Here is a 24733-nt window from a genome sequence, read left to right as displayed (position 1 = left end):
AGGCATTTGCTCCTCCATGTGCCCTTACCTATTTTTCTGTAGAGGCACCACGCTGAGGTGGGTGAAGCACTTGGGCTCTGGAATTACACATCTGGCTTCAAATTCAACTTCCACCACTTACTGGCTTTGTCATATTGGACAAAGGACGTTTTTGTGCTTCTACGTATTTATCTTTAAAGCGTGATCATAAGGTCACGATAAGGCATGAATGAAGCAACACATGGCAGGCCTTGAAACAATCGCACATAGTAGGTATTCGATTCATGTTAACTATGTTTCCTTCTTAAAATGGCTTACATTGGGAAATCGTGAACACTGTATCATTAACCCTTGGAACAACCCAATGGGTAGGTAAATAAAGCTTAATTTTATACCTCAAGAAACCATGCGTCTTCACCTGCGCCAAATGCTCATGATTGTAAGGAGCACTGGTGGTTCGTTTATTATGTACTTGGTACTTTGCACCTATTAACCCAGTTAGTCCTCATAATAGTTGTGAGAGAGATAGCGTTTTATCCCCATTTTACAGATGAGGAAACTGAAGCACAAGTGTTAAGCAGTTTATCTGAGGTATCCTAGCTACAAGTCAGGTGCAGTCAGCCTGGCTGCAGAGCCCTTGCTCTGTCCGCTGCACTACCTGACTTCCCAGGAGTATGTATGGTGAGAGTCAAAGTGGATTCTCCCACACAACCAACCAATTACAATGTCTGAATCAGTCAGGCGACTTCCAACTGGGCTCCAGGAGAGAAGGAATCATCACGCCTGTCTAAATCCATGTTCCCATTTTGAATCTTCAATGAGAGATGCGACACTAAGTAGCTAGTTTTGGTGGAGTGGCTGATTTTACACGAGTTTGTGTGTGTGTGTGTGCGTGCGTGCGTGTGTGTGTGTATGTGTGTGTCTGTGTACCTCACTGAAGTAAACTGATAGTTTGAATGCTTACAGTACCATTAATTTAATTTGTATATGTGAGCCCCCACACACCTATATACAAACACACCCTGTTCCAGAACAATGACTTAGTGAAGAACTGGATTTCCACTCTGTCACACAAACTGAGGAAAGCACTGAAGTAGGGCATTTCTGATTGATTTTACCGTTGCTGGAATTTTCTTTTCCTTTATAACATAGACTCCTTCTTTGGAGATTTCAAAAATAAAATATTTTTTTTTATTGTGTGTTATTTCTTTTAATTTTCATAATTTATTTAAATTTAATTTTAAGTTGAAAATAAAAATTATATATGTTCATGGCATTCAACGTGAGGTTTCATATATGTATACATTGTGGAATGACAAAATGGAGCTAATTAGCATACTCATTTCCTCACATACATATTTTATTGTGATGAGAACATGTTTACAATCTACACTTACAGCTGTTTTCAAGTATACAATGCTTAGTTATTAACTATAGTTGTCATGCTGTTCAGTAGATCTCTAGAACTATTCCTATCTGAAATTTTGTATTGTTTGACTAACATCTCCCGAGTCCCTCCACGGCCCCTGCCTCTGGTAACCACCTTTCTGCTCTCTACAAGCATGAGTTCAATTTTGTTAGATTCCACGTAGAAGTGAGATCATGCAGCATTTGTCTTTCTGTCTTTGCTCTTTACAACTTTGTCACGTATTTATTCACCTTTCCAGAGGGGGTCTCACTCTGTCACCCAGGCTGGAGTACAGTGACACAAACACGGCTCACCATGGCCTCCACCTCCCGCGGTCAAGAGATCCTCCCACTTCAGCCTCCTGAGTAGCTAATACCACAGGCGTCCACACCACACCTGGCTAATTGTTGTATTTTTTCTAGAGATGGGCTTCCTCCATGTTGCCCAGGTTGATCGCCAACTCCTGGGCTCAAGTGCTCCACCTGTCTTGGCATGCCAGAGAACCGGGATTAGAGGCATGAGCCACCGTGCCCGGCCTCGGCTTTATTTCACTCAGTATAACATCGTCTAGGCTCATTCATGTTACAAACGACATGTTTCCCTTCTTTTTTTTTAAATAGCATTCTATTGGATGTGTATGTCTTTTTTTTTTTTTTTTTTTTTTGACAGAGTTTCCCTCCCGTCACCCGGACAGGAGTGCAGTGGCATGATGTTGGCTCACTACATCCTCTGCCTCCCAGGTGCAAGCTGATCTGGGCACAATGGTGTTCATAGCCACTGCAGGATTCATCTTCAACATCTTCTCATCTCTTCTTAAAACAAGCTGTACCTTCGTGAACAGCTGATTTCTTCGGGGGACTCTCCTTATAAGCTTTACATAAAACATCAATGAATTCTTCATTCCTCCACCCAAGCTTCACCGTAAATTTGATGTTTGTTTTTGCTGCCATTTTAGCGGAATTCGTGCTGCTCTGATAGGAGGCCTTTTCAGTGGGTGTCTCATCCTTCTTAGTGCCTCAGAGTGGATCTGGTTCAGAAAGGTTATAACAAGTTAGTATAAGTTTGTTTTAGTGTAAAACAACTGAAATCCATGCAGAGATTTTTCACAACGTCCATTTTCTGTGAACCTTTTGAAGACCCCCTGTGTTGAACGTTGGCCATGTCCTTGGAGAGAAGTGGATGCCGTCCACTTCCTGTCCTCAAATTGCCCACAGTGCAGGAGTGCACAGAGCAGGGAAAGGCCACCCCAGAGAGGTCCTGCCCTCCAGCGTGCAGCAGACCGCCGGCCCAATCCTGACTCCCTGGTGTGCTGTGTGGGCCAGAGCAAGTCGACGAACCTCCCTGAAGCTCAGTTTACTCCTATGTAGCTCAGAAGCAGTAGCCATGATAGGACTGCTTGGCAGGGACGGTTAATTAACTCAGGAAAAGCAACCTAGCTCCAAGGGTAGCAACCAGGAGTTCCAGTTGATTCCATCCGCAGACCCTCTGAGGCGTTCCCAAGCTGCGGTGTGGTGGAATATTAATTGGGTTTAGTGTGATTGGATTGAAGTGCCAATCTAATCAAGGAGAAGTCCCGCCCAAAGGGCAAAAAGCCAAGACTAACCCCGACCCCGACTCCCAGTCCCCCGGAGTACCTACCGCGGCCCCTCGCGACTGTCCCCATCCCTCTGCCCCTCCCAGACCTCTATCCTTCCACCAATCGCCTCCCCCAGCCCCGAGCCCCCACTCCCAGGCCCCCGAGTCCCTGCCGCGGTCCCTCGCGCCTGGCCCCATCTCTCTGCCCCTCCCAGACCTCTGTCCTTCTTCCACCGCTAGCCTCCCTCAGCCCACCTGGACTTCCATGATCTCTGAGAACAAAGCCAGCCCCCTGGCCCCCCAGCCTCCTTCCAGTCTTCCCTCCTGGGCGTCTTCCTCTTCTCTGGGGCTTTCGGAACCTCCCCTCCCCCACCCGAGCTTTCCCCCACCCCCAGGGGCAGGCACAGAATCAATGTCTCTAGGAATTTCAAACGTAAAAATAAAAGAATTTAAAAACAACGGAAAGGCATTTGCTCCTCCATGTGCGCTTACCTGTTTTTCTGTAGAGGCACCACGCTGAGGTGGGTGAAGCACTTGGGCTCTGGAATTACACATCTGGCTTCAAATTCAACTTCCACCACTTACTGGCTTTGTCATATTCGACAAAAGACGTCTTTGTGCGTCTACGTTTTTTCTTTAGTGTGTAATCATAATTGTCACGGTGAGGAATGAATGAAGCAACACATGGCAAGCCTTGAAACAATGGCACATAGTAGGTACTCCATTCATGTTAACTCTGTTTCCTTCTTATAATAGCTTATAATGGGAATTCGTGAACACTGTATCATTAATCCTTGGAACAACCCAATGGGTAGGTAAATAAAGCTTAATTTTATACCTCAAGAAACCATGCGTCTTCACCTGCGCCAAATGCTCATGATTGTAAGGAGCACTGGTGGTTCGTTTATTATGTACTTGGTACTTTGCACCTATTAACCCAGTCAGTCCTCTTAACAGTTGTGAGAGAGATAGCGTTTTATCCCCATTTTACAGATGAGGATACTGAAGCACAAGTGTTAAGCAGTTTATCTCAGGTATCCTAGCTACAAGTCAGGTGCAGTCAGCCTGGCTGCAGAGCCCTTGCTCTGTCCGCTGCACTACCTGACTTCCCAGGAGTATGTATGGTGAGAGTCAAAGTGGATTCTCCCACACAACCAACCAATTACAATGTCTGAATCAGTCAGGCGACTTCCAACTGGGCTCCAGGAGAGAAGGAATCATCACGCCTGTCTAAATCCATGTTCCCATTTTGAATCTTCAATGAGAGATGCGACACTAAGTAGCTAGTTTTGGTGGAGTGGCTGATTTTACACGAGTTTGTGTGTGTGTGTGTGCGTGCGTGCGTGTGTGTGTGTGTATGTGTGTGTCTGTGTACCTCACTGAAGTAAACTGATAGTTTGAATGCTTACAGTACCATTAATTTAATTTGTATATGTGAGCCCCCACACACCTATATACAAACACACCCTGTTCCAGAACAATGACTTAGTGAAGAACTGGATTTCCACTCTGTCACACAAACTGAGGAAAGCACTGAAGTAGGGCATTTCTGATTGATTTTACCGTTGCTGGAATTTTCTTTTCCTTTATAACATAGACTCCTTCTTTGGAGATTTCAAAAATAAAATATTTTTTTTTATTGTGTGTTATTTCTTTTAATTTTCATAATTTATTTAAATTTAATTTTAAGTTGAAAATAAAAATTATATATGTTCATGGCATTCAACGTGAGGTTTCATATATGTATACATTGTGGAATGACAAAATGGAGCTAATTAGCATACTCATTTCCTCACATACATATTTTATTGTGATGAGAACATGTTTACAATCTACACTTACAGCTGTTTTCAAGTATACAATGCTTAGTTATTAACTATAGTTGTCATGCTGTTCAGTAGATCTCTAGAACTATTCCTATCTGAAATTTTGTATTGTTTGACTAACATCTCCCGAGTCCCTCCACGGCCCCTGCCTCTGGTAACCACCTTTCTGCTCTCTACAAGCATGAGTTCAATTTTGTTAGATTCCACGTAGAAGTGAGATCATGCAGCATTTGTCTTTCTGTCTTTGCTCTTTACAACTTTGTCACGTATTTATTCACCTTTCCAGAGGGGGTCTCACTCTGTCACCCAGGCTGGAGTACAGTGACACAAACACGGCTCACCATGGCCTCCACCTCCCGCGGTCAAGAGATCCTCCCACTTCAGCCTCCTGAGTAGCTAATACCACAGGCGTCCACACCACACCTGGCTAATTGTTGTATTTTTTCTAGAGATGGGCTTCCTCCATGTTGCCCAGGTTGATCGCCAACTCCTGGGCTCAAGTGCTCCACCTGTCTTGGCATGCCAGAGAACCGGGATTAGAGGCATGAGCCACCGTGCCCGGCCTCGGCTTTATTTCACTCAGTATAACATCGTCTAGGCTCATTCATGTTACAAACGACATGTTTCCCTTCTTTTTTTTTAAATAGCATTCTATTGGATGTGTATGTCTTTTTTTTTTTTTTTTTTTTTTTGACAGAGTTTCCCTCCCGTCGCCCGGACAGGAGTGCAGTGGCATGATGTTGGCTCACTACATCCTCTGCCTCCCAGGTGCAAGCTGATCTGGGCACAATGGTGTTCATAGCCACTGCAGGATTCATCTTCAACATCTTCTCATCTCTTCTTAAAACAAGCTGTACCTTCGTCAACAGCTGATTTCTTCGGAGGACTCTCCTTATAAGCTTTACATAAAACATCAATGAATTCTTCATTCCTCCACCCAAGCTTCACCGTAAATTTGGTTTGTTTTTGCTGCCATTTTAGCGGAATTCGTGTTGCTCTGATAGGAGTCCTTTTCAGTGGGTGTCTCATCCTTCTTAGTGCCTCAGAGTGGATCTGGTTCAGAAAGGTTATAACAAGTTAGTATAAGTTTGTTTTAGTGTAAAACAACTGAAATCCATGCAGAGATTTTTCACAACGTCCATTTTCTGTGAACCTTTTGAAGACCCCCTGTGTTGAACGTTGGCCATGTCCTTGGAGAGAAGTGGATGCCGTCCACTTCCTGTCCTCAAATTGCCCACAGTGCAGGAGTGCACAGAGCAGGGAAAGGCCACCCCAGCGAGGTCCTGCCCTCCAGCGTGCAGCAGACTGCCGGCCCAATCCTGACTCCCTGGTGTGCTGTGTGGGCCAGAGCAAGTCGACGAACCTCCCTGAAGCTCAGTTTACTCCTATGTAGCTCAGAACCAGTAGCCATGATAGGACTGCTTGGCAGGGACGGTTAATTAACTCAGGAAAAGCAACCTAGCTCCAAGGGTAGCAACCAGGAGTTCCAGTTGATTCCATCCGCAGACCCTCTGAGGCGTTCCCAAGCTGCGGTGTGGTGGAAAATTAATTGGGTTTAGTGTGATTGGATTGAAGTGCCAATCTAATGAAGGGGAAGTCCCGCCCACTCTGCCCTGTGCCTATATAAAGGCGAGGCGCGGCGGCCGCGGCACTCACTGAAGCCCGCGAGTCCGCAGAGCAGCAGAGCCAGGCCAGTGCTCCAGAAGGCAGCAAGATGTTGAGAGCCACAGCTCCTTGCTGGTTCCCACCCGGATATCCAGAAGCTAAGAAGGTGGCCGAGGAGCTGGCCCTCGAGGCTCTAGAGCTCCCACTGCCCTCTCATCAACCTGCCCGGAACTTCGGGCTCTGGGTGCCCCAGATGTACAACCAGGCCTCAGCGCTTGTGGGGATCCAGGCGGAGCCTCAGAATAGCGGTCCGGCCGTGGCCCCAGAGTGGCCCAAGATGGTGACGGAGGCGTGGTACTTCCCTGCGCAGAGGGCATCGGCCTGCCAGCCGCCAGCCGCCCCAAGGCTGACAGAGAGGCCCCCCGCAGTCCGCATCTCAGCCCCCAGGGAGAGGAAGAGGATCGCCCACTTTCCCAGCCCTTGCTTGGACACAGGTCCCACAGATGCCAAGAGAACCCTGGCGGCCAGCAGCCACCAACGCTCCGATGGCTCCAAGGTCGGCACACAGCCATGGAAGACGCACAACAGGTCAGGGATGGCATACAGGACCTCCACCACCGACAGCTCTAAGCGAATCGCCCATCGTCCATCCTTACGGAGTCTGAAGAAACCCATCCTCCTCCGAAAGTCTGGGTGCCGAGTCCCCACCGTCATCCGCCGAGGCTATCTCCAACTGCTCACCCAAGAGTGTCTCCAGTTCTGCGCCTCCGAGCAGGAGGCGAAGGAGAAGGCGCTGAACGAGGAGAAGGTGGCCCACGACCGCAGCCCCAACAAGAACGTCTACCTGAATGTGGTGCTGAACGCCCTCAAGAGACTGAAGGGCCTGACCCCCAGCTCCATGCCCGGCCTCAGCAGGACCGCTCTGTACAGCCGCCTCCAGGACTTCCTGCTCACTCGGGAGCAGCTCAAGGAGAACGGCTACCCCTTCCCGCACCCCGAGCGGCCCGGAGGCGCCGTCCTCTTCACTGCCCAGGGGAAGGGGCCAGGCGACTCCTCCCGCAGGGTCTGCTGCCGCTGTGGCACCGAGTACCTGGTGTCCCCTTCGGGCCGCTGTGTACGCGACCAGGTGTGTTACTACCACTGGGGGAGGGTCCGCTCCAGCCAAGTGGCCGGAGGCCGGCTTACCCAGTACACCTGCTGTGCAGCCGCTCCTGGCTCCGTGGGCTGCCAGGTGGCAAAGCAGCACGTGCGGGACGGCCGCAAGGAGAGCCTGGATGGCTTCGTGAAGACCTTCAAGAAAGAGTTTTCCAGAGACGCTTATCCCGGAATCTACGCCTTGGACTGTGAGATGTGCTACACCACGCACGGCCTAGAGCTGACCCGCGTCACCGTGGTGGACGCCGACATGCGGGTGGTGTACGACACCTTCGTCAAGCCCGACAACGAGATCGTGGACTACAACACCAGGTTTTCCGGCGTGACCGAGGCCGACGTCGCCCAGACCAGCATCACGTTGCCGAAAGTCCAAGCCATCCTGCTGAGCTTTTTCAGCGCCCAAACCATCCTCATCGGGCACAGCCTGGAGAGCGACCTGCTGGCCCTGAAGCTGATCCACAGCACCGTGGTGGACACGGCGGTGCTCTTCCCGCACTACCGGGGTTTCCCCTACAAGCGCTCCCTAAGGAATCTCACGGCCGACTACCTCGGACAGATCATCCAGGACAGCCAGGACGGGCACGACTCCTGCCAGGACGCAAACGCCTGCCTGCAGCTGGTGATGTGGAAAGTCCGAGAGCGCGCCGGGATCCAGCGAGGCCACCCGTCCGCCTCTCCCGCCGCCCTGGCCTGTCCTCAGACCCAGGCCTCTTCCACAACTGCGATCGCTCCCGAGAGCTAACCCAGTCCACCTGGCCGCAAAGCGACAGAAACCGAAGCAGCCGGTTTTGCAGGAGAGGGCAAAAAGCCAAGACTAACCCCGACCCCGACTTCCAGTCCCCCGGAGTCCCTGCCGCGGCCCCTCGCGACTGTCCCCATCCCTCTGCCCCTCCCAGACCTCTATCCTTCCACCAATCGCCTCCCCCAGCCCCGAGCCCCCACTCCCAGGCCCCCGAGTCCCTGCCGCGGTCCCTCGCGCCTGGCCCCATCCCTCTGACCCTCCCAGACCTCTGTCCTTCTTCCACCGCTAGCCTCCCTCAGCCCACCTGGACTTCCATGATCTCTGAGAACAAAGCCAGCCCCCTGGCCCCCCAGCCTCCTGCCAGTCTTAACTGCTGGGCGTCTTCCTCTCCTCTGGTGCTATCGGAACCGCCCCTCCCCCACCCGAGCTTTCCCCCACCCCCGGGGGCTGGCAAAGAATCAATGTCTCTAGGAATTTCAAAAAATGAAAGAATTTAAAAACAACGGAAAGGCATTTGCTCCTCCATGTGCCCTTACCTATTTTTCTGTAGAGGCACCACGCTGAGGTGGGTGAAGCACTTGGGCTCTGGAATTACACATCTGGCTTCAAATTCAACTTCCACCACTTACTGGCTTTGTCATATTGGACAAAGGACGTTTTTGTGCTTCTACGTATTTATCTTTAAAGCGTGATCATAAGGTCACGATAAGGCATGAATGAAGCAACACATGGCAGGCCCTGAAACAATCGCACATAGTAGGTATTCGATTCATGTTAACTATGTTTCCTTCTTAAAATGGCTTACATTGGGAAATCGTGAACACTGTATCATTAACCCTTGGAACAACCCAATGGGTAGGTAAATAAAGCTTAATTTTATACCTCAAGAAACCATGCGTCTTCACCTGCGCCAAATGCTCATGATTGTAAGGAGCACTGGTGGTTCGTTTATTATGTACTTGGTACTTTGCACCTATTAACCCAGTTAGTCCTCATAATAGTTGTGAGAGAGATAGCGTTTTATCCCCATTTTACAGATGAGGAAACTGAAGCACAAGTGTTAAGCAGTTTATCTGAGGTATCCTAGCTACAAGTCAGGTGCAGTCAGCCTGGCTGCAGAGCCCTTGCTCTGTCCGCTGCACTACCTGACTTCCCAGGAGTATGTATGGTGAGAGTCAAAGTGGATTCTTCCACGCAACCAACCAATTACAATGTCGGAATCAGTCAGGCGACTTCCAACTGGGCTCCAGGAGACAAGGAATCATCACGCCTCTCTAAATCCATGTTCCCATTTTGAATCTTCAATGAGAGATGCGACACTAAGTAGCTAGTTTTGGTGGAGTGGCTGATTTTACACGAGTTTGTGTGTGTGTGTGTGCGTGCCTGCGTGTGTGTGTGTGTATGTGTGTGTCTGTGTACCTCACTAAAGTAAACTGATAGTTTGAATGCTTACAGTACCATTAATTTAATTTGTATATGTGAGCCCCCACACACCTATATACAAACACACCCTGTTCCAGAACAATGACTTAGTGAAGAACTGGATTTCCACTCTGTCACACAAACTGAGGAAAGCACTGAAGTAGGGCATTTCTGATTGATTTTACCGTTGCTGGAATTTTCTTTTCCTTTATAACATAGACTCCTTCTTTGGAGATTTCAAAAATAAAATATTTTTTTTTATTGTGTGTTATTTCTTTTAATTTTCATAATTTATTTAAATTTAATTTTAAGTTGAAAATAAAAATTATATATGTTCATGGCATTCAACGTGAGGTTTCATACATGTATACATTGTGGAATGACAAAATGGAGCTAATTAGCATACTCATTTCCTCACATACATATTTTATTGTGATGAGAACATGTTTACAATCTACACTTACAGCTGTTTTCAAGTATACAATGCTTAGTTATTAACTATAGTTGTCATGCTGTTCAGTAGATCTCTAGAACTATTCCTATCTGAAATTTTGTATTGTTTGACTAACATCTCCCGAGTCCCTCCACGGCCCCTGCCTCTGGTAACCACCTTTCTGCTCTCTACAAGCATGAGTTCAATTTTGTTAGATTCCACGTAGAAGTGAGATCATGCAGCATTTGTCTTTCTGTCTTTGCTCTTTACAACTTTGTCACGTATTTATTCACCTTTCCAGAGGGGGTCTCACTCTGTCACCCAGGCTGGAGTACAGTGACACAAACACGGCTCACCATGGCCTCCACCTCCCGCGGTCAAGAGATCCTCCCACTTCAGCCTCCTGAGTAGCTAATACCACAGGCGTCCACACCACACCTGGCTAATTGTTGTATTTTTTCTAGAGATGGGCTTCCTCCATGTTGCCCAGGTTGATCGCCAACTCCTGGGCTCAAGTGCTCCACCTGTCTTGGCATGCCAGAGAACCGGGATTAGAGGCATGAGCCACCGTGCCCGGCCTCGGCTTTATTTCACTCAGTATAACATCGTCTAGGCTCATTCATGTTACAAACGACATGTTTCCCTTCTTTTTTTTTAAATAGCATTCTATTGGATGTGTATGTCTTTTTTTTTTTTTTTTTTTTTTTTTTTTTTTTTTTTGACAGAGTTTCCCTCCCGTCGCCCGGACAGGAGTGCAGTGGCATGATGTTGGCTCACTACATCCTCTGCCTCCCAGGTGCAAGCTGATCTGGGCACAATGGTGTTCATAGCCACTGCAGGATTCATCTTCAACATCTTCTCATCTCTTCTTAAAACAAGCTGTACCTTCGTCAACAGCTGATTTCTTCGGAGGACTCTCCTTATAAGCTTTACATAAAACATCAATGAATTCTTCATTCCTCCACCCAAGCTTCACCGTAAATTTGGTTTGTTTTTGCTGCCATTTTAGCGGAATTCGTGTTGCTCTGATAGGAGTCCTTTTCAGTGGGTGTCTCATCCTTCTTAGTGCCTCAGAGTGGATCTGGTTCAGAAAGGTTATAACAAGTTAGTATAAGTTTGTTTTAGTGTAAAACAACTGAAATCCATGCAGAGATTTTTCACAACGTCCATTTTCTGTGAACCTTTTGAAGACCCCCTGTGTTGAACGTTGGCCATGTCCTTGGAGAGAAGTGGATGCCGTCCACTTCCTGTCCTCAAATTGCCCACAGTGCAGGAGTACACAGAGCAGGGAAAGGCCACCCCAGCGAGGTCCTGCCCTCCAACGTGCAGCAGACTGCCGGCCCAATCCTGACTCCCTGGTGTGCTGTGTGGGCCAGAGCAAGTCGACGAACCTCCCTGAAGCTCAGTTTACTCCTATGTAGCTCAGAACCAGTAGCCATGATAGGACTGCTTGGCAGGGACGGTTAATTAACTCAGGAAAAGCAACCTAGCTCCAAGGGTAGCAACCAGGAGTTCCAGTTGATTCCATCCGCAGACCCTCTGAGGCGTTCCCAAGCTGCGGTGTGTTGGAATATTAATTGGGTTTAGTTTGATTGGATTGAAGTGCCAATCTAATGAAGGGGAAGTCCCGCCCACTCTGCCCTGTGCCTATATAAAGGCGAGGCGCGGCGGCCGCGGCACTCACTGAAGCCCGCGAGTCCGCAGAGCAGCAGAGCCAGGCCAGTGCTCCAGAAGGCAGCAAGATGTTGAGAGCCACAGCTCCTTGCTGGTTCCCACCCGGATATCCAGAAGCTAAGAAGGTGGCCGAGGAGCTGGCCCTCGAGGCTCTAGAGCTCCCACTGCCCTCTCATCAACCTGCCCGGAACTTCGGGCTCTGGGTGCCCCAGATGTACAACCAGGCCTCAGCGCTTGTGGGGATCCAGGCGGAGCCTCAGAATAGCGTTCCGGCCGTGGCCCCAGAGTGGCCCAAGATGGTGACGGAGGCGTGGTACTTCCCTGCGCAGAGGGCATCGGCCTGCCAGCCGCCAGCCGCCCCAAGGCTGACAGAGAGGCCCCCCGCAGTCCGCATCTCAGCCCCCAGGGAGAGGAAGAGGATCGCCCACTTTCCCAGCCCTTGCTTGGACACAGGTCCCACAGATGCCAAGAGAACCCTGGCGGCCAGCAGCCACCAACGCTCCGATGGCTCCAAGGTCGGCACACAGCCATGGAAGACGCACAACAGGTCAGGGATGGCATACAGGACCTCCACCACCGACAGCTCTAAGCGAATCGCTCATCGTCCATCCTTACGGAGTCTGAAGAAACCCATCCTCCTCCGAAAGTCTGGGTGCCGAGTCCCCACCGTCATCCGCCGAGGCTATCTCCAACTGCTCACCCAAGAGTGTCTCCAGTTCTGTGCCTCCGAGCAGGAGGCGAAGGAGAAGGCGCTGAACGAGGAGAAGGTGGCCCACGACCGCAGCCCCAACAAGAACGTCTACCTGAATGTGGTGCTGAACGCCCTCAAGAGACTGAAGGGCCTGACCCCCAGCTCCATGCCCGGCCTCAGCAGGACCGCTCTGTACAGCCGCCTCCAGGACTTCCTGCTCACTCGGGAGCAGCTCAAGGAGAACGGCTACCCCTTCCCGCACCCCGAGCGGCCCGGAGGCGCCGTCCTCTTCACTGCCCAGGGGAAGGGGCCAGGCGACTCCTCCCGCAGGGTCTGCTGCCGCTGTGGCACCGAGTACCTGGTGTCCCCTTCGGGCCGCTGTGTACGCGACCAGGTGTGTTACTACCACTGGGGGAGGGTCCGCTCCAGCCAAGTGGCCGGAGGCCGGCTTACCCAGTACACCTGCTGTGCAGCCGCTCCTGGCTCCGTGGGCTGCCAGGTGGCAAAGCAGCACGTGCGGGACGGCCGCAAGGAGAGCCTGGATGGCTTCGTGAAGACCTTCAAGAAAGAGTTTTCCAGAGACGCTTATCCCGGAATCTACGCCTTGGACTGTGAGATGTGCTACACCACGCACGGCCTAGAGCTGACCCGTGTCACCGTGGTGGACGCCGACATGCGGGTGGTGTACGACACCTTCGTCAAGCCCGACAACGAGATCGTGGACTACAACACCAGGTTTTCCGGCGTGACCGAGGCCGACGTCGCCCAGACCAGCATCACGTTGCCGAAAGTCCAAGCCATCCTGCTGAGCTTTTTCAGCGCCCAAACCATCCTCATCGGGCACAGCCTGGAGAGCGACCTGCTGGCCCTGAAGCTGATCCACAGCACCGTGGTGGACACGGCGGTGCTCTTCCCGCACTACCGGGGTTTCCCCTACAAGCGCTCCCTAAGGAATCTCACGGCCGACTACCTCGGACAGATCATCCAGGACAGCCAGGACGGGCACGACTCCTGCCAGGACGCAAACGCCTGCCTGCAGCTGGTGATGTGGAAAGTCCGAGAGCGCGCCGGGATCCAGCGAGGCCACCCGTCCGCCTCTCCCGCCGCCCTGGCCTGTCCTCAGACCCAGGCCTCTTCCACAACTGCGATCGCTCCCGAGAGCTAACCCAGTCCACCTGGCCGCAAAGCGACAGAAACCGAAGCAGCCGGTTTTGCAGGAGAGGGCAAAAAGCCAAGACTAACCCCGACCCCGACTTCCAGTCCCCCGGAGTCCCTGCCGCGGCCCCTCGCGACTGTCCCCATCCCTCTGCCCCTCCCAGACCTCTATCCTTCCACCAATCGCCTCCCCCAGCCCCGAGCCCCCACTCCCAGGCCCCCGAGTCCCTGCCGCGGTCCCTCGCGCCTGGCCCCATCCCTCTGACCCTCCCAGACCTCTGTCCTTCTTCCACCGCTAGCCTCCCTCAGCCCACCTGGACTTCCATGATCTCTGAGAACAAAGCCAGCCCCCTGGCCCCCCAGCCTCCTGCCAGTCTTAACTGCTGGGCGTCTTCCTCTCCTCTGGTGCTATCGGAACCGCCCCTCCCCCACCCGAGCTTTCCCCCACCCCCGGGGGCTGGCAAAGAATCAATGTCTCTAGGAATTTCAAAAAATGAAAGAATTTAAAAACAACGGAAAGGCATTTGCTCCTCCATGTGCCCTTACCTATTTTTCTGTAGAGGCACCACGCTGAGGTGGGTGAAGCACTTGGGCTCTGGAATTACACATCTGGCTTCAAATTCAACTTCCACCACTTACTGGCTTTGTCATATTGGACAAAGGACGTTTTTGTGCTTCTACGTATTTATCTTTAAAGCGTGATCATAAGGTCACGATAAGGCATGAATGAAGCAACACATGGCAGGCCCTGAAACAATCGCACATAGTAGGTATTCGATTCATGTTAACTATGTTTCCTTCTTAAAATGGCTTACATTGGGAAATCGTGAACACTGTATCATTAACCCTTGGAACAACCCAATGGGTAGGTAAATAAAGCTTAATTTTATACCTCAAGAAACCATGCGTCTTCACCTGCGCCAAATGCTCATGATTGTAAGGAGCACTGGTGGTTCGTTTATTATGTACTTGGTACTTTGCACCTATTAACCCAGTTAGTCCTCATAATAGTTGTGAGAGAGATAGCGTTTTATCCCCATTTTACAGATGAGGAAACTGAAGCACAAGTGTTAAGCAGTTTATCTGAGGTATCCTAGCTACAAGTCAGGTGCAGTCAGCCTGGCTGCAGAGCCCTTGCTCTGTCCGCTGCACTACCTGACTTCCCAGGAGTATGTATGGTGAGAGTCAAAGTGGATTCTTCCACGCAACCAACCAATTACAATGTCGGAATCAGTCAGGCGACTTCCAACTGGGCTCCAGGAGACAAGGAATCATCACGCCTCTCTAAATCCATGTTCCCATTTTGAATCTTCAATGAGAGATGCGACACTAAGTAGCTAGTTTTGGTGGAGTGGCTGATTTTACACGAGTTTGTGTGTGTGTGTGTGCGTGCCTGCGTGTGTGTGTGTGTATGTGTGTGTCTGTGTACCTCACTAAAGTAAACTGATAGTTTGAATGCTTACAGTACCATTAATTTAATTTGTATATGTGAGCCCCCACACACCTATATACAAACACACCCTGTTCCAGAACAATGACTTAGTGAAGAACTGGATTTCCACTCTGTCACACAAACTGAGGAAAGCACTGAAGTAGGGCATTTCTGATTGATTTTACCGTTGCTGGAATTTTCTTTTCCTTTATAACATAGACTCCTTCTTTGGAGATTTCAAAAATAAAATATTTTTTTTTATTGTGTGTTATTTCTTTTAATTTTCATAATTTATTTAAATTTAATTTTAAGTTGAAAATAAAAATTATATATGTTCATGGCATTCAACGTGAGGTTTCATACATGTATACATTGTGGAATGACAAAATGGAGCTAATTAGCATACTCATTTCCTCACATACATATTTTATTGTGATGAGAACATGTTTACAATCTACACTTACAGCTGTTTTCAAGTATACAATGCTTAGTTATTAACTATAGTTGTCATGCTGTTCAGTAGATCTCTAGAACTATTCCTATCTGAAATTTTGTATTGTTTGACTAACATCTCCCGAGTCCCTCCACGGCCCCTGCCTCTGGTAACCACCTTTCTGCTCTCTACAAGCATGAGTTCAATTTTGTTAGATTCCACGTAGAAGTGAGATCATGCAGCATTTGTCTTTCTGTCTTTGCTCTTTACAACTTTGTCACGTATTTATTCACCTTTCCAGAGGGGGTCTCACTCTGTCACCCAGGCTGGAGTACAGTGACACAAACACGGCTCACCATGGCCTCCACCTCCCGCGGTCAAGAGATCCTCCCACTTCAGCCTCCTGAGTAGCTAATACCACAGGCGTCCACACCACACCTGGCTAATTGTTGTATTTTTTCTAGAGATGGGCTTCCTCCATGTTGCCCAGGTTGATCGCCAACTCCTGGGCTCAAGTGCTCCACCTGTCTTGGCATGCCAGAGAACCGGGATTAGAGGCATGAGCCACCGTGCCCGGCCTCGGCTTTATTTCACTCAGTATAACATCGTCTAGGCTCATTCATGTTACAAACGACATGTTTCCCTTCTTTTTTTTTAAATAGCATTCTATTGGATGTGTATGTCTTTTTTTTTTTTTTTTTTTTTTTTTTTTTTTTTTTTTTTTTTGACAGAGTTTCCCTCCCGTCGCCCGGACAGGAGTGCAGTGGCATGATGTTGGCTCACTACATCCTCTGCCTCCCAGGTGCAAGCTGATCTGGGCACAATGGTGTTCATAGCCACTGCAGGATTCATCTTCAACATCTTCTCATCTCTTCTTAAAACAAGCTGTACCTTCGTCAACAGCTGATTTCTTCGGAGGACTCTCCTTATAAGCTTTACATAAAACATCAATGAATTCTTCATTCCTCCACCCAAGCTTCACCGTAAATTTGGTTTGTTTTTGCTGCCATTTTAGCGGAATTCGTGTTGCTCTGATAGGAGTCCTTTTCAGTGGGTGTCTCATCCTTCTTAGTGCCTCAGAGTGGATCTGGTTCACAAAGGTTATAACAAGTTAGTATAAGTTTGTTTTAGTGTAAAACAACTGAAATCCATGCAGAGATTTTTCACAACGTCCATTTTCTGTGAACCTTTTGAAGACCCCCTGTGTTGAACGTTGGCCATGTCCTTGGAGAGAAGTGGATGCCGTCCACTTCCTGTCCTCAAATTGCCCACAGTGCAGGAGTACACAGAGCAGGGAAAGGCCACCCCAGCGAGGTCCTGCCCTCCAACGTGCAGCAGACTGCCGGCCCAATCCTGACTCCCTGGTGTGCTGTGTGGGCCAGAGCAAGTCGACGAACCTCCCTGAAGCTCAGTTTACTCCTATGTAGCTCAGAACCAGTAGCCATGATAGGACTGCTTGGCAGGGACGGTTAATTAACTCAGGAAAAGCAACCTAGCTCCAAGGGTAGCAACCAGGAGTTCCAGTTGATTCCATCCGCAGACCCTCTGAGGCGTTCCCAAGCTGCGGTGTGGTGGAATATTAATTGGGTTTAGTGTGATTGGATTGAAGTGCCAATCTAATGAAGGGGAAGTCCCGCCCACTCTGCCCTGTGCCTATATAAAGGCGAGGCGCGGCGGCCGCGGCACTCACTGAAGCCCGCGAGTCCGCAGAGCAGCAGAGCCAGGCCAGTGCTCCAGAAGGCAGCAAGATGTTGAGAGCCACAGCTCCTTGCTGGTTCCCACCCGGATATCCAGAAGCTAAGAAGGTGGCCGAGGAGCTGGCCCTCGAGGCTCTAGAGCTCCCACTGCCCTCTCATCAACCTGCCCGGAACTTCGGGCTCTGGGTGCCCCAGATGTACAACCAGGCCTCAGCGCTTGTGGGGATCCAGGCGGAGCCTCAGAATAGCGGTCCGGCCGTGGCCCCAGAGTGGCCCAAGATGGTGACGGAGGCGTGGTACTTCCCTGCGCAGAGGGCATCGGCCTGCCAGCCGCCAGCCGCCCCAAGGCTGACAGAGAGGCCCCCCGCAGTCCGCATCTCAGCCCCCAGGGAGAGGAAGAGGATCGCCCACTTTCCCAGCCCTTGCTTGGACACAGGTCCCACAGATGCCAAGAGAACCCTGGCGGCCAGCAGCCACCAACGCTCCGATGGCTCCAAGGTCGGCACACAGCCATGGAAGACGCACAACAGGTCAGGGATGGCATACAGGACCTCCACCACCGACAGCTCTAAGCGAATCGCTCATCGTCCATCCTTACGGAGTCTGAAGAAACCCATCCTCCTCCGAAAGTCTGGGTGCCGAGTCCCCACCGTCATCCGCCGAGGCTATCTCCAACTGCTCACCCAAGAGTGTCTCCAGTTCTGTGCCTCCGAGCAGGAGGCGAAGGAGAAGGCGCTGAACGAGGAGAAGGTGGCCCACGACCGCAGCCCCAACAAGAACGTCTACCTGAATGTGGTGCTGAACGCCCTCAAGAGACTGAAGGGCCTGACCCCCAGCTCCATGCCCGGCCTCAGCAGGACCGCTCTGTACAGCCGCCTCCAGGACTTCCTGCTCACTCGGGAGCAGCTCAAGGAGAACGGCTACCCCTTCCCGCACCCCGAGCGGCCCGGAGGCGCCGTCCTCTTCACTGCCCAGGGGAAGGGGCCAGGCGACTCCTCCCGCAGGGTCTGCTGCCGCTGTGGCACCGAGTACCTGGTGTCCCCTTCGGGCCGCTGTGTACGCGACCAGGTGTGTTACTACCACTGGGGGAGGGTCCGCTCCAGCCAAGTGGCCGGAGGCCGGCTTACCCAGTACACCTGCTGTGCAGCCGCTCCTGGCTCCGTGGGCTGCCAGGTGGCAAAGCAGCACGTGCGGGACGGCCGCAAGGAGAGCCTGGATGGCTTCGTGAAGACCTTCAAGAAAGAGTTTTCCAGAGACGCTTATCCCGGAATCTACGCCTTGGACTGTGAGATGTGCTACACCACGCACGGCCTAGAGCTGACCCGCGTCACCGTGGTGGACGCCGACATGCGGGTGGTGTACGACACCTTCGTCAAGCCCGACAACGAGATCGTGGACTACAACACCAGGTTTTCCGGCGTGACCGAGGCCGACGTCGCCCAGACCAGCATCACGTTGCCGAAAGTCCAAGCCATCCTGCTGAGCTTTTTCAGCGCCCAAACCATCCTCATCGGGCACAGCCTGGAGAGCGACCTGCTGGCCCTGAAGCTGATCCACAGCACCGTGGTGGACACGGCGGTGCTCTTCCCGCACTACCGGGGTTTCCCCTACAAGCGCTCCCTAAGGAATCTCACGGCCGACTACCTCGGACAGATCATCCAGGACAGCCAGGACGGGCACGACTCCTGCCAGGACGCAAACGCCTGCCTGCAGCTGGTGATGTGGAAAGTCCGAGAGCGCGCCGGGATCCAGCGAGGCCACCCGTCCGCCTCTCCCGCCGCCCTGGCCTGTCCTCAGACCCAGGCCTCTTCCACAACTGCGATCGCTCCCGAGAGCTAACCCAGTCCACCTGGCCGCAAAGCGACAGAAACCGAAGCAGCCGGTTTTGCAGGAGAGGGCAAAAAGCCAAGACTAACCCCGACCCCGACTTCCAGTCCCCCGGAGTCCCTGCCGCGGCCCCTCGCGACTGTCCCCATCCCTCTGCCCCTCCCAGACCTCTATCCTTCCACCAATCGCCTCCCCCAGCCCCGAGCCCCCACTCCCAGGCCCCCGAGTCCCTGCCGCGGTCCCTCGCGCCTGGCCCCATCCCTCTGACCCTCCCAGACCTCTGTCCTTCTTCCACCGCTAGCCTCCCTCAGCCCACCTGGACTTCCATGATCTCTGAGAACAAAGCCAGCCCCCTGGCCCCCCAGCCTCCTGCCAGTCTTAACTGCTGGGCGTCTTCCTCTCCTCTGGTGCTATCGGAACCTCCCCTCCCCCACCCGAGCTTTCCCCCACCCCCGGGGGCTGGCAAAGAATCAATGTCTCTAGGAATTTCAAAAAATGAAAGAATTTAAAAACAACGGAAAGGCATTTGCTCCTCCATGTGCCCTTACCTATTTTTCTGTAGAGGCACCACGCTGAGGTGGGTGAAGCACTTGGGCTCTGGAATTACACATCTGGCTTCAAATTCAACTTCCACCACTTACTGGCTTTGTCATATTGGACAAAGGACGTTTTTGTGCTTCTACGTATTTATCTTTAAAGCGTGATCATAAGGTCACGATAAGGCATGAATGAAGCAACACATGGCAGGCCTTGAAACAATCGCACATAGTAGGTATTCGATTCATGTTAACTATGTTTCCTTCTTAAAATGGCTTACATTGGGAAATCGTGAACACTGTATCATTAACCCTTGGAACAACCCAATGGGTAGGTAAATAAAGCTTAATTTTATACCTCAAGAAACCATGCGTCTTCACCTGCGCCAAATGCTCATGATTGTAAGGAGCACTGGTGGTTCGTTTATTATGTACTTGGTACTTTGCACCTATTAACCCAGTTAGTCCTCATAATAGTTGTGAGAGAGATAGCGTTTTATCCCCATTTTACAGATGAGGAAACTGAAGCACAAGTGTTAAGCAGTTTATCTGAGGTATCCTAGCTACAAGTCAGGTGCAGTCAGCCTGGCTGCAGAGCCCTTGCTCTGTCCGCTGCACTACCTGACTTCCCAGGAGTATGTATGGTGAGAGTCAAAGTGGATTCTCCCACACAACCAACCAATTACAATGTCTGAATCAGTCAGGCGACTTCCAACTGGGCTCCAGGAGAGAAGGAATCATCACGCCTGTCTAAATCCATGTTCCCATTTTGAATCTTCAATGAGAGATGCGACACTAAGTAGCTAGTTTTGGTGGAGTGGCTGATTTTACACGAGTTTGTGTGTGTGTGTGTGCGTGCGTGCGTGTGTGTGTGTATGTGTGTGTCTGTGTACCTCACTGAAGTAAACTGATAGTTTGAATGCTTACAGTACCATTAATTTAATTTGTATATGTGAGCCCCCACACACCTATATACAAACACACCCTGTTCCAGAACAATGACTTAGTGAAGAACTGGATTTCCACTCTGTCACACAAACTGAGGAAAGCACTGAAGTAGGGCATTTCTGATTGATTTTACCGTTGCTGGAATTTTCTTTTCCTTTATAACATAGACTCCTTCTTTGGAGATTTCAAAAATAAAATATTTTTTTTTATTGTGTGTTATTTCTTTTAATTTTCATAATTTATTTAAATTTAATTTTAAGTTGAAAATAAAAATTATATATGTTCATGGCATTCAACGTGAGGTTTCATATATGTATACATTGTGGAATGACAAAATGGAGCTAATTAGCATACTCATTTCCTCACATACATATTTTATTGTGATGAGAACATGTTTACAATCTACACTTACAGCTGTTTTCAAGTATACAATGCTTAGTTATTAACTATAGTTGTCATGCTGTTCAGTAGATCTCTAGAACTATTCCTATCTGAAATTTTGTATTGTTTGACTAACATCTCCCGAGTCCCTCCACGGCCCCTGCCTCTGGTAACCACCTTTCTGCTCTCTACAAGCATGAGTTCAATTTTGTTAGATTCCACGTAGAAGTGAGATCATGCAGCATTTGTCTTTCTGTCTTTGCTCTTTACAACTTTGTCACGTATTTATTCACCTTTCCAGAGGGGGTCTCACTCTGTCACCCAGGCTGGAGTACAGTGACACAAACACGGCTCACCATGGCCTCCACCTCCCGCGGTCAAGAGATCCTCCCACTTCAGCCTCCTGAGTAGCTAATACCACAGGCGTCCACACCACACCTGGCTAATTGTTGTATTTTTTCTAGAGATGGGCTTCCTCCATGTTGCCCAGGTTGATCGCCAACTCCTGGGCTCAAGTGCTCCACCTGTCTTGGCATGCCAGAGAACCGGGATTAGAGGCATGAGCCACCGTGCCCGGCCTCGGCTTTATTTCACTCAGTATAACATCGTCTAGGCTCATTCATGTTACAAACGACATGTTTCCCTTCTTTTTTTTTAAATAGCATTCTATTGGATGTGTATGTCTTTTTTTTTTTTTTTTTTTTTTTTTTTTGACAGAGTTTCCCTCCCGTCGCCCCGACAGAGTGCAGTGGCATGATGTTGGCTCACTACATCCTCTGCCTCCCAGGTGCAAGCTGATCTGGGCACAATGGTGTTCATAGCCACTGCAGGATTCATCTTCAACATCTTCTCATCTCTTCTTAAAACAGGCTGTACCTTCGTCAACAGCTGATTTCTTCGGAGGACTCTCCTTATAAGCTTTACATAAAACATCAATGAATTCTTCATTCCTCCACCCAAGCTTCACCGTAAATTTGGTTTGTTTTTGCTGCCATTTTAGCGGAATTCGTGTTGCTCTGATAGGAGTCCTTTTCAGTGGGTGTCTCATCCTTCTTAGTGCCTCAGAGTGGATCTGGTTCAGAAAGGTTATAACAAGTTAGTATAAGTTTGTTTTAGTGTAAAACAACTGAAATCCATGCAGAGATTTTTCACAACGTCCATTTTCTGTGAACCTTTTGAAGACCCCCTGTGTTGAACGTTGGCCATGTCCTTGGAGAGAAGTGGATGCCGTCCACTTCCTGTCCTCAAATTGCCCACAGTGCAGGAGTGCACAGAGCAGGGAAAGGCCACCCCAGCGAGGTCCTGCCCTCCAACGTGCAGCAGACTGCCGGCCCAATCCTGACTCCCTGGTGTGCTGTGTGGGCCAGAGCAAGTCGACGAACCTCCCTGAAGCTCAGTTTACTCCTATGTAGCTCAGAACCAGTAGCCATGATAGGACTGCTTGGCAGGGACGGTTAATTAACTCAGGAAAAGCAACCTAGCTCCAAGGGTAGCAACCAGGAGTTCCAGTTGATTCCATCCGCAGACCCTCTGAGGCGTTCCCAAGCTGCGGTGTGGTGGAAAATTAATTGGGTTTAGTGTGATTGGATTGAAGTGCCAATCTAATGAAGGGGAAGTCCCGCCCACTCTGCCCTGTGCCTATATAAAGGCGAGGCGCGGCGGCCGCGGCACTCACTGAAGCCCGCGAGTCCGCAGAGCAGCAGAGCCAGGCCAGTGCTCCAGAAGGCAGCAAGATGTTGAGAGCCACAGCTCCTTGCTGGTTCCCACCCGGATATCCAGAAGCTAAGAAGGTGGCCGAGGAGCTGGCCCTCGAGGCTCTAGAGCTCCCACTGCCCTCTCATCAACCTGCCCGGAACTTCGGGCTCTGGGTGCCCCAGATGTACAACCAGGCCTCAGCGCTTGTGGGGATCCAGGCGGAGCCTCAGAATAGCGGTCCGGCCGTGGCCCCAGAGTGGCCCAAGATGGTGACGGAGGCGTGGTACTTCCCTGCGCAGAGGGCATCGGCCTGCCAGCCGCCAGCCGCCCCAAGGCTGACAGAGAGGCCCCCCGCAGTCCGCATCTCAGCCCCCAGGGAGAGGAAGAGGATCGCCCACTTTCCCAGCCCTTGCTTGGACACAGGTCCCACAGATGCCAAGAGAACCCTGGCGGCCAGCAGCCACCAACGCTCCGATGGCTCCAAGGTCGGCACACAGCCATGGAAGACGCACAACAGGTCAGGGATGGCATACAGGACCTCCACCACCGACAGCTCTAAGCGAATCGCCCATCGTCCATCCTTACGGAGTCTGAAGAAACCCATCCTCCTCCGAAAGTCTGGGTGCCGAGTCCCCACCGTCATCCGCCGAGGCTATCTCCAACTGCTCACCCAAGAGTGTCTCCAGTTCTGCGCCTCCGAGCAGGAGGCGAAGGAGAAGGCGCTGAACGAGGAGAAGGTGGCCCACGACCGCAGCCCCAACAAGAACGTCTACCTGAATGTGGTGCTGAACGCCCTCAAGAGACTGAAGGGCCTGACCCCCAGCTCCATGCCCGGCCTCAGCAGGACCGCTCTGTACAGCCGCCTCCAGGACTTCCTGCTCACTCGGGAGCAGCTCAAGGAGAACGGCTACCCCTTCCCGCACCCCGAGCGGCCCGGAGGCGCCGTCCTCTTCACTGCCCAGGGGAAGGGGCCAGGCGACTCCTCCCGCAGGGTCTGCTGCCGCTGTGGCACCGAGTACCTGGTGTCCCCTTCGGGCCGCTGTGTACGCGACCAGGTGTGTTACTACCACTGGGGGAGGGTCCGCTCCAGCCAAGTGGCCGGAGGCCGGCTTACCCAGTACACCTGCTGTGCAGCCGCTCCTGGCTCCGTGGGCTGCCAGGTGGCAAAGCAGCACGTGCGGGACGGCCGCAAGGAGAGCCTGGATGGCTTCGTGAAGACCTTCAAGAAAGAGTTTTCCAGAGACGCTTATCCCGGAATCTACGCCTTGGACTGTGAGATGTGCTACACCACGCACGGCCTAGAGCTGACCCGTGTCACCGTGGTGGACGCCGACATGCGGGTGGTGTACGACACCTTCGTCAAGCCCGACAACGAGATCGTGGACTACAACACCAGGTTTTCCGGCGTGACCGAGGCCGACGTCGCCCAGACCAGCATCACGTTGCCGAAAGTCCAAGCCATCCTGCTGAGCTTTTTCAGCGCCCAAACCATCCTCATCGGGCACAGCCTGGAGAGCGACCTGCTGGCCCTGAAGCTGATCCACAGCACCGTGGTGGACACGGCGGTGCTCTTCCCGCACTACCGGGGTTTCCCCTACAAGCGCTCCCTAAGGAATCTCACGGCCGACTACCTCGGACAGATCATCCAGGACAGCCAGGACGGGCACGACTCCTGCCAGGACGCAAACGCCTGCCTGCAGCTGGTGATGTGGAAAGTCCGAGAGCGCGCCGGGATCCAGCGAGGCCACCCGTCCGCCTCTCCCGCCGCCCTGGCCTGTCCTCAGACCCAGGCCTCTTCCACAACTGCGATCGCTCCCGAGAGCTAACCCAGTCCACCTGGCCGCAAAGCGACAGAAACCGAAGCAGCCGGTTTTGCAGGAGAGGGCAAAAAGCCAAGACTAACCCCGACCCCGACTTCCAGTCCCCCGGAGTCCCTGCCGCGGCCCCTCGCGACTGTCCCCATCCCTCTGCCCCTCCCAGACCTCTATCCTTCCACCAATCGCCTCCCCCAGCCCCGAGCCCCCACTCCCAGGCCCCCGAGTCCCTGCCGCGGTCCCTCGCGCCTGGCCCCATCCCTCTGACCCTCCCAGACCTCTGTCCTTCTTCCACCGCTAGCCTC

General features: G+C 51.5%; 3 protein-coding genes and 1 pseudogene across 3 annotated transcripts; all 4 read left to right on the top strand.

Moving 5' to 3' along the window:
• The first annotated feature begins 6486 nt into the window (after nt 1-6486).
• LOC139355590 (exonuclease GOR-like) lies at nt 6487-8579 on the top strand. Its single transcript, XM_071067429.1, is given in 3 exon segments — nt 6487-8335; nt 8338-8371; nt 8374-8579. Coding segments are annotated over 3 exon segments (2073 nt in total). The 5' UTR covers nt 6487-6502.
• Nucleotides 8580-11887: 3308 nt separating this feature from the next.
• LOC139355589 (exonuclease GOR-like) lies at nt 11888-13964 on the top strand (annotated as a pseudogene).
• A 3298-nt stretch (nt 13965-17262) lies between these two features.
• Nucleotides 17263-19355, top strand: LOC139355588 (exonuclease GOR-like). The gene is given in 3 exon segments (XM_071067428.1): nt 17263-19111; nt 19114-19147; nt 19150-19355. Coding segments are annotated over 3 exon segments (2073 nt in total). The 5' UTR covers nt 17263-17278.
• Nucleotides 19356-22636: 3281 nt separating this feature from the next.
• LOC139355587 (exonuclease GOR-like) lies at nt 22637-24729 on the top strand. The gene is given in 3 exon segments (XM_071067427.1): nt 22637-24485; nt 24488-24521; nt 24524-24729. Coding segments are annotated over 3 exon segments (2073 nt in total). The 5' UTR covers nt 22637-22652.
• The last annotated feature ends 4 nt before the right edge of the window (nt 24730-24733 follow it).

Source organism: Macaca nemestrina, chromosome 8 (assembly GCF_043159975.1).
Source record: "Macaca nemestrina isolate mMacNem1 chromosome 8, mMacNem.hap1, whole genome shotgun sequence".
Classification (NCBI taxonomy): domain Eukaryota; kingdom Metazoa; phylum Chordata; class Mammalia; order Primates; family Cercopithecidae; genus Macaca; species Macaca nemestrina.
The sequence above is the reverse complement of the archived record's forward strand: the minus strand, read 5'-3'. Positions and strand labels throughout refer to the sequence as shown.